A 9,509-nucleotide genomic window follows, 5' to 3' on the forward strand; every position below is an offset into this window, starting at 1 on the left:
AGACCTGGAGTCACGGACGACAACAAACGATAGTTACAAATACTCTGGGACGATTTCGGTTCAACAGATTTATCTTTAACACGATAGAATTTTATTTTAATTATAAAACGTCAGAAACATTTCTAATTGTCTGAAGACTCTTGGCATAACAAACGCCCGTTAATATGTAAGAAAACTCGAGCAGAAGCAGCTCATATGGATGAAGAGAGGTCCCCCAGCAGCCTAGGCCTATAGCAGCATGACTAAAAGAGGGTTTTAGCCTGACGTAGCTAGCTTTAGTAGCTTCCTAGCCTCCCAGCTAACAGTAGCTCCATGTAGTTCCCTAGCCTCGCAGCTAATAGTAGCTTCTACTAGCTTCCTAGCCTAATAGGAGCTCTTCCTGTTTCCCCCTTTGAATAACGAACACAGACTACTGCCACCTGCTGGTAGGAAGAGTTATTACCAGCAGGTCGTTGGCTTACCTATAGCAGCTCAACAGACACAGTTGTCGTTGGTTTGATGTGTCTGGGACAAACTAAATGCTTCCACTCCAGGTTTCTCTCCAACCTGACAACTAATAAACCAGAGTTTACTCCAACAGAACCAGAGAACGACTCGGTGTGAAAACATCCCTCCATTAAATTCTGACTTCGAGACTCTCACTGTAATCTGGAGATAAACCGACGTCTCTTCCAGCATCTGAAGGCGTCTTGACTTAATTTACAGCCATCGGCGTCGCTCTGGATCCAGTCATCCCGACGGGACGCCCGTTTGTTCACAGCTGGATTTCAATCAGTGCAGTTGTGGCCATGTCACCGAAGATGCATTTCATCGTTAGGTGTGAACAGGACGTGTTGTGAATGTGTGCGAGTGTCCTGGAAACGAAGCTCCCTCGGCCATTACCATGGAAACCAATGGCAGGAGCTGATAACACACACTGTATTCATTGCCTCCGACACACACACACACTTTATCTTGTCAAGTTTCGCACATCTCTGGGAAGCTAAAAACTGAGGAGGATCTGCTCAGTTTCCTTCTCAAAGATCAGAAATATTAAATTATTAAAGCCTGAGAGAGTCGGACTAAATGAACATTGAAGCTAAGAACAACCTGAGAGTCACTCAAACATCTGGAAAACACAAGAAGTCCTGATCTCAGCATCACAGAGTCACTGTGAGTTTGTAGGACGAGGGTTCTGCACTGTTTACTGAATTAATAAAGTTCAGTTTGACACCTTTTCCACCAACGCACCAGAAAAAGAAAAACACAACTACGACTGCAAAAAGAATTAACTTTTCAGCTTCATATAAGAATAAGATTCATTATTTAATATCTGTTGTTTAAAAGTCTCAAAGCTGATTTATGAAAAGGTCCTGAGTGATCTGTTCTCTAGAGTCCAGGTTTAACAGGTCCAGGTGTGAACACTGATCTGTTCTCTAGAGTCCAGGTTTAACAGGTCCAGGTGTGAACACTGGTCTGGTCTCTAGAGTCCAGGTTAAACAGGTCCAGGTGTGAACACTGATCTGGTCTCTAGAGTCCAGGTTAAACAGGTCCAGGTGTGAACACTGGTCTGGTCTCTAGTGTCCACGTTAAACAGGTCCAGGTGTGAACACTGATCTGGTCTCCAGAGTCCAGGTTAAACAGGTCCAGGTGTGAACACTGATCTGGTCTCTAGAGTCCAGGTTAAACAGGTCCAGGTGTGAACACTGGTCTGGTCTCTAGTGTCCAGGTTAAACAGGTCCAGGTGTGAACACTGATCTGGTCTCTAGAGTCCAGGTTAAACAGGTCCAGGTGTGAACACTGATCTGGTGTCAGTCCACATGTGGAGGTGGTCTAGGACACATGTGACCTCCTTCCTTTGGTAGTGTGAACACACAATGAGTCCTGGGTCACATTAAAGACCACCTACTCAGCAGGGCTGATCTGAGGAAGAGGAGTTTAATAAGACCCATAATGTAACAACCTCATTATTTAATTATGTCTTTACATTTCACCCTTTAAGCTAGCCACTTGTTAGCATGCTAAATGTTAGCCTCAGTGCAGCAGCGTTCTCCAGACTCACAGTTGACGTTACCATTCAAGACCATGACACCTTAACTACGTCTGATGCCCCATGATCCTTTAACCATGACTCTACATTTCCTAGCTTGCTAACCGGTTAGCCTCTAGCCGCTAGCTGCAGCGTTCTCCCTTAGCTGAGCATAAATAACGCTCTCTGTGGATTTAGCCAGCTAGCCGATGCTAACGCAGATGTTCAGCCTCTGGGCTTAAGGCGTTCCCGCAACAACCCCAGGTGTTAAAGAGTGTCAGTGATGCAAGAGAAGAAGAAGAAGAAGAAGAAGATCCACTTCCTGTTCCTCTTTGAAGTGCTTGAATGTTTTTTTTGGGATGGGAGGGGGGGCAGATCATGTCTTTAGATATTCGGTCTGAGACAACGGCCTACACACTCACTGCTGAGCTTATATAACGCACACAACACACACATAACACACAGGACAGTAAAGTGATGCTGGAGGAAACAGGAAATAAAGAGAGAGAGAGAGAGAGAGAGAGAAAGAGAGAGAAGACAGGAGGAAAAGAAAGGAAAGAAACGCTGAGGAAAGAAAATTTGTAAAAGCATGAAAAAAGATGAATGGAGGAGGAAGAGAAAGGGAAAGGAAAGATGAGACAAGGAAAGGAAAGGAAACAGGAGACAAGGAAAGGAAAGGAAAGGAAAGGAAGGGAAAGGAAAGGAAAGATGAGACAAGGAAAGGAAAGGAAAGGAAAGATGAGACAAGGAAAGGAAAGGAAAGGAAAGGAAAGGAAAGATGAGACAAGGAAAGGAAAGATGAGACAAGGAAAGGAAAGGAAAGGAAAGGAAAGATGAAAGAATGTAAAAAAAGGTCAACTATAAAGAAAACATAATCACATCTTTAAAGTTACAGAACGGCAGCAAGTGACCGACACACAATTACACACTAACGCACACACCTGCACACACACACACACACACACACACACCCACACACTAACACACACATCGAGGCGAACATATGATGAGAACACAAACACACACTCATCTACACACAGCGCTGCAGAGAGACTCACCCAGAAGAAGATCACCGACTCGTTCTCCATCATGATGAACTGAACAGAAAAGAAAGAGACGGATGGAGAGAGAGAGAGAGAGAGAGAGAGAGAGAGAGAGAGGAGGAGGAGGAAGAGGAGGAAGAGGTGATGGAAGGTGGGGGAAAAAAGGAGAAGGAGTATCTGGAGACGGAAAGAGAGAATAAGAAGAAGAAGAAGAGGGAGAGAGAGGGAGAGGCAGGATGAGTGGAAGGCTGATCGGTTCAGCCCACACACTGCTAGCATGACACACACTCGCTGTATGTGTGTGTGTGTGTGTGTGTATGTGTGTGTGTGTGTGTGCATGTGAGCGTGCACGTTGTCTCCCACTCCAATGCGTGGGTTAGAAAACACACCTCTCTCTCTCTCTCTCTCTCTCTGTGAGGATGAGAGAGAGAGAGAGAGAGAGGGGTAAGCAGCGTGGGTGTGGAGGAGCGGCCCCGTAACCATGGCAACGGTGTCATTGCAAAAAAAAAAAAAAAAAAGGCTTCAGCAATCCTCATCATCATCCTCATCCTCATCATCATCATCATCACCAGCAGAGGTGATCACTGAGCTGCTGATGAAGATGATGCATGAAAAATGTTTTCATTAAATTCCTTTAAACATCTTTTTTTTTCTCCTTCTTCTTTTCGACCAATCAGAGCCCACGTGCTCCCGGAGTCATGTGACTCCTGATTGGTGTTTCCTCCACATGTCAACCTTTCACCCGCCGACGCTTCTGGAGGCGGACTGTGTTTACTCTGACTGCAGAGATCAGGCCTCTTCATTCATTCATTCATTCATTCATGTCCCTGATCCTGTGACGCTGGCGGCCGTCCTCACATCCGTCCACGGACCAGAGGTTGAACCCCGCTCTGCTGCAGATTAAAAGTTAACCACTGGTTAAAACTTCATGATGTGAACCGACGTTAACGGCTCAGACTGAACAAATGTCGATAACATCGGAAGTTGTGCACATGGACTGTTTGGTGTTTAAGTGGTAGCATCAGCTGTTAGCCACCAAAGCTAACAGTTAGCAAGCTAACGAGCAGGTAACTCTCTGCTGCGCCCCCTTCTGTACGAACGACAGTTTACATAGGTAGTTGTGACATATTCAGGTGGTGTCATCAGTAATAAGTTGTGAGAACACCAATGCTAGGCAAGTGTTAGCATCTAGAAGCTACATAGGCTAACTGTTAGCAAGCTAACTTTCCTATTAAAAAGTTGTTAACGCTAAATGTTTGACGTTCAGTTGGTGAAATCAGCTGTGGATCATGAGAACACTGCTGATACGCAACTGTTAGCATCTAGAAGCCAGCAAGGCTAACAGCTAGCAAGGTGACTACTGTTACTGTTTCTTGATTATTAGCTTTTATTAGCTTTTTCTGCATTAAAACTATATGAGGCTAACCTAATGCTAAAGATAAGGCTACCATCAGTCCATGGAGAAAAAGTTGCAGATTTGTTGCTGCTACGCTAACCAGCTAGCGGTTACTAATAAGTGAGTTCAACAGGAGTTTGATCAGAGTAGACGACTCGATACCAACGACTCTTAGCATCTGGTTCATTCTGATAACAAATTTATCGGGAGGTAACAGGGACAAGCTTTAATTCTGTTTAATTATTTTCTTTATTTTATATCAAACTGATCAAACAAACATCAGCTCCTTCAGACTTTTCCCAAACTTTTTTTCCTTCCCGTGGTTTTAGATGTTCATTCTGCGTCTGTTTGAAGTAAAGTCGGTTCCCTCCTGAATGAGCCGAGACAAACGGCGACAACAGATGGAGCTTAAATGGAATCAATGAGACAACTGTTTGTGATGCAGCCACATATGGTATCAGAGAGAGAGCCCAGAATGCACTGCAGCGTATGCTGGGTTCAGCCTGCACCATGTTTTGGTCTGATTAGTGTCAAATCTGAGAATTATAGACTCATAAAATCCTTGTTGTGATTTGGCCCAGACCATAGACGGTATAAAGATGAACAGCTCCTCTAAAGTGAAGCCAAAGAAAGTAGAGCTCCCCCTGGTGGCTGGCTGCAGTATAGGTCATAAGCTCCACCCCCTCCATGTTAGTGGGCGAGCCAAACTAAAACACTAAAATACACAAATATTATTTTCAAGGATGGTTTCTGTCATTTTAGGTCGTTAATATAATGTTGACGAATGTTCAAGTTTCAATTTTTTGGATAAGTTTTGTTTTAGACGCTGTAGAAACAGGATGTGACGTGATGGCGACCACGAGTTGCCATGCCAACCGCTCCGTAAAGCGGTCCCGTGGGACCAAGAGAGTTGTAAAAAAATAAAATAAACAAGTCCAGTGTATAATCCATCATGTCCTTGTAACAGGTGGAGGTAGAGCAGAGCGTAGTATTAATGAAACTAAAACATGAGTGAGTCTGGAGGAAGTGTGGGCGGGGCATCAATATCACGGCTCCACGTGGCTCCGCCCTCAGACCGTACTGATCAGACTCTGGATCCAAACTCACAAGATGGCGCCGCCCGTATCCCCGGGAACATAGAGTCAGTTTGACCAATGAGAGGAAGAGGAGACGTGGTGTCCATGTTTATATACAGACTATGCTTCAGACACTTTTGTTCTCAACCAATCACAGGTCACAGATCTTTCACACATGACGTCAACGAGAAGGAGATCGACTTTTGGAAATCTGAAGCAGTGAGTATGATACTAGAAAAAAAACTAAAACTATGAACAAATGTTTGTGCATGGATGAAATAATCAACCAGTTGACTAGAGATACAAAAAACTAATGAACGCATCTGGACATTAGTTGATACTGAAGAAGAAGAAGAAGAAGACGAAGAAGCATCCTGTGACTAAACTAATCTGCTGGATGGAAGAACTGAACTAACACTGACTTTCTAGTTTCCTGCTTTGAAGTCCAAGTGTCTTCATAACAGAGCTACAGCGTCCTCTGCTGGACGGAAGGAGGTTGAAGCCAACAAGAATAAAAAGTGTTTAATCTCCTGCTGTCGGCTCAGAACCATCAGTATCCGTCCTTACTGCTGAAGACGAGATACTGTAGCTTCATTCTAAGTAATAACTAGTGTTGTCTTCTTTAAAGTGTACACCAGACGAGATAGAGGAGCTAAAACTGAGTGAAAACATCTGGACTTCTTCTTTTTAGCAGTAAAACATTAAGATTGTCTAAACGTGGTGATATCTTGATGTGGGACCAGTTTCTGACTTGATGTTGACCGGATTTAGACTTGGTCTTAGACTTATTTTAGATTTGGTGTTTAAAATTCATTTTGGCGTGATATTGGATTTGGTTTTAGACTGGGTTTAGACTGAGTCTAAGACTAGTTTATGAGAAGTTTATACCAGAATCTGAACTAGTTTTTGAGCGATGTTGGTCTTGGTGGTTTAGCTGGGTTTAGATAGTCTTGGAGTTGATTTCATCTGGTCTTAGACTAGATGTGGACTTGATTCTGGACTAGTTTGTGACTTGGTCCAGATTCGTACCAGATTTGGACTTGGTCTAAGGCTGGTTTCTGACTTGATTGGATTGACTTAAAACTGATACTGGTCTTCGGTTTTAACTGGGTTTAGACTAATTTGGGTCTTAGTCTTGGACCAGCTTTAAACTGGTTCTAGACTAGATTTAGAGTTAAATCCAACTGTTCTTCCACCTTTTCAGATCTTCTTTCATCCCTGATGGTTTGGGTCTGGATTTTGAGATATGACGGACTTGACTTGTTCACAAAATAAAGAATGAAAAAAAATAAAAAACACAAACACGTCAGTCTGATCCGATGATGCTTTTAAATCTGGAAACCAGACAGAGGACGAATCTGAACGAATCTGAAGAGAAACTTAAGTCTTTAGTAAAAAATAATCCAAAATGTCCGACGGTGCTGATCTCACAGGGTCAGAAGGACAGAAACCTTTTGGTAGCAACTTGTTAAACTATCGTTTGTCCTGGTTTCCTGTGACGGTAGAGACAACCTGAAGCTAACAGCAGCATCATGTTGTTGGCATCGTTAAAGTTAGAGACACTTTTGACTTTTAAAATGATCAGATCTGGACCAAGTTTAAACTTTTATAGTTATTTGTTATAAATCTGAGATAAACCAGAAAGAACCTGTGGCGTCAATATGAAGAAGTGGTCGTCAAAGGCAACTTCCTGTTTTTAATCGCGTCAAACAACTAAAACCAAACTTCTCATAAAAACAGACTCTTGAACAAACATTAGTGTCAAGCAGCTGTTTTATTTAGAAAATCAGTCAGTCACAGTAAAAGAGATCTTCAGTCCTGGGGGAGAAAGAGGGGGGAGGATGGAGGAGGGGGGTGTTTGTTTCATGTCTCGGTGCGTCCCTTCAGCAGCAGGTCCATGTAAGCTCCGGTCACCAGACTCTCCTGTGTCACCCCCAGCTGCTCCATCAGACCCTCGGCCACCTGAAAGAACCAACGATCGGTTTATATCCAACAAACCCAGAGACGTCGACGTTAAACCGGATCCGTTAAAAACCGACCTGCTGTCCGTCCTCAACCGTCTGATCCGGTCTCATCACCACCTCCAGCTCCATGTAGTGTCCCAGTCCCTCCACTGTGTCCAGGTGAACTCTGGTCTGACCAATCAGAAACAGCCGTCGCTCCTTCCGCACCTCGCCTTTAACCCCGAGGGCGTCCGCCAGCACCGCCTGCACAAGCGCCATTATTACTGTTAGAACAGCTGTTAGTGGTGATTACAGTGAGGACGGAGGTGGTGGTGGTACGACCTGGAGGCTCTGTGGGTCCTTGGTGTGACTGATGGAGTAACGGGACAGTTTGGGTCCGTCTGTGTCGGGACGCTCGTAGAAGATCAGCTGACCTGACCCGTCCTGAAAAACAAACAAACATTTTATTTTTGTCTCAGATCCATCTGTAACCCGTGTATGTCTCCGTGTCCCTCAACCAGCTTTCTATTCAGTGCTGGAGTCAACAGTCCAGTCTGATGCATCCAGGACATGGGGTCCAGACCTCTAACGGGACATGGGGTCCAGACCTCTAACGGGACATGGTGTCCAGACCTCTAATGGGACATGGGGTCCAGACCTTTAACAGGACACCTGAGTCCAGACCTTTAACGGGACATGGGGTCCAGACCTTTAATGGGACATGGGGTCCAGACCTTTAACAGGACACCTGAGTCCAGACCTCTAATGGGACATGGGGTCCAGACCTTTAACAGGACACCTGAGTCCAGACCTTTAACAGGACACCTGAGTCCAGACCTTTAATGGGACATGGGGTCCAGACCTTTAATGGGACATGGGGTCCAGACCTCTAATGGGACATGGGGTCCAGACCTTTAACAGGACACCTGAGTCCAGACCTTTAACGGGACATGGGGTCCAGACCTTTAATGGGACATGGGGTCCAGACCTTTAACAGGACACCTGAGTCCAGACCTCTAACAGGACATGGGGTCCAGACCTCTAACGGGACATGGGGTCCAGACCTTTAACGGGACATGGGGTCCAGACCTCTAACGGGACATGGGGTCCAGCCCGTTTCGTACCATAAAGTCTCTGAGCTTCAGTCGTCCTTGGCCGGAGACGAAGAAGGTGTCGTGCTGCCTGATGATCGTGCCCTCTGATTGGCTGAGCTCGGCGGCCTTCTGGGCGAACTGTGCGTGGTCGCTCACTTTGGCCTTGATCTCCACGTTGGACGGCATGGCGCCACTGAGCATGTGCAGAACAGACAGAGACAACAGGTCATTAATAACAAGACGACACCAGTGATCACATTCATTCATTAAATAAACAAAGAAGATACAAAACCAGACATGACACATATTCTTTAATAAATATATTCTATATATAAATAATTATTAGAAAGGGATTCATTCTGATTTTCACAATAAACTGAAACGTTTAAGGTTTTGATGCATTTTCCAAACAAACCCAAACATGTGACTGATAATAACAGATAATATTATATGATATTATCTATCAATCAAATATAAAGATCTGAGAGCTTCCGTTATTATTATATTATTTAAACCCATAAACAGAGATAATGTAAAGCTCTTTTACACATTTATAGCTTCTTCAGTTCATAATCACCTCACATGAGGCTAACGTTAGCCTGCTAACCAGACACACACTGTAAATAATGTGTTAGCATCATTAGCATACACCCACGGAGCCGTTAGCTCTGAGAGCCGATGCTAATACAGTGAGAGAAACCAGATACAAACAAACTGCCCGACGCTAGCTAACTGTAGCTGCTAACTGTAGCTGCTAACTGTAGCTGCTAACTGTAGCTGCTAACTGTAGCTGCTAACTGTAGCTGCTAACCGGTGTATTGACCCCGGCAGATAACTCGCTCACGACACAAACGGCGATATAAACTTTATCTTTTTACATTTTAATGTGTTTATGCTGCTGGTTCACAGAGAAGACGCTTAATTTTGCCGCAAAAATCCTCCCTCGGGG

At 44.4% G+C, this 9,509-nt stretch overlaps 1 protein-coding gene across 1 annotated transcript; it reads right to left on the reverse strand.

The window, feature by feature from the left end:
- Positions 1 to 7,027: 7,027 nt before the first annotated feature.
- LOC311508457 (uncharacterized protein) lies at positions 7,028 to 9,509 on the reverse strand. The gene is made up of 5 exons (XM_084573220.1): positions 9,439 to 9,509; positions 8,591 to 8,753; positions 7,809 to 7,910; positions 7,563 to 7,730; positions 7,028 to 7,485 (listed from the first exon to the last, which is right to left on the reverse strand). Exons 2-5 carry the CDS (start codon positions 8,744 to 8,746, stop codon positions 7,387 to 7,389), a joined length of 525 nt encoding a protein of 174 aa, XP_084429346.1. The 5' UTR covers positions 8,747 to 8,753; positions 9,439 to 9,509; the 3' UTR covers positions 7,028 to 7,386.

This window comes from Chelon labrosus (assembly GCF_963514085.1).
Source record: "Chelon labrosus genome assembly, chromosome: 23".
NCBI lineage: Eukaryota > Metazoa > Chordata > Actinopteri > Mugiliformes > Mugilidae > Chelon > Chelon labrosus.

Excerpts from the sequence above, each read along its gene's own strand:
- LOC311508457 (XM_084573220.1), bottom strand. The coding sequence starts at position 8,746 with ATGCCGTCCAACGTGGAGATCAAGGCCAAAGTGAGCGACCACGCACAG. Across the intron at positions 7,731-7,808 it reads AGGACCCACAGAGCCTCCAG|GCGGTGCTGGCGGACGCCCT; the intron begins GTCGTACCACCA and ends GCGCTTGTGCAG. Across the intron at positions 7,486-7,562 it reads CGGTTGAGGACGGACAGCAG|GTGGCCGAGGGTCTGATGGA; the intron begins GTCGGTTTTTAA and ends TGGTTCTTTCAG.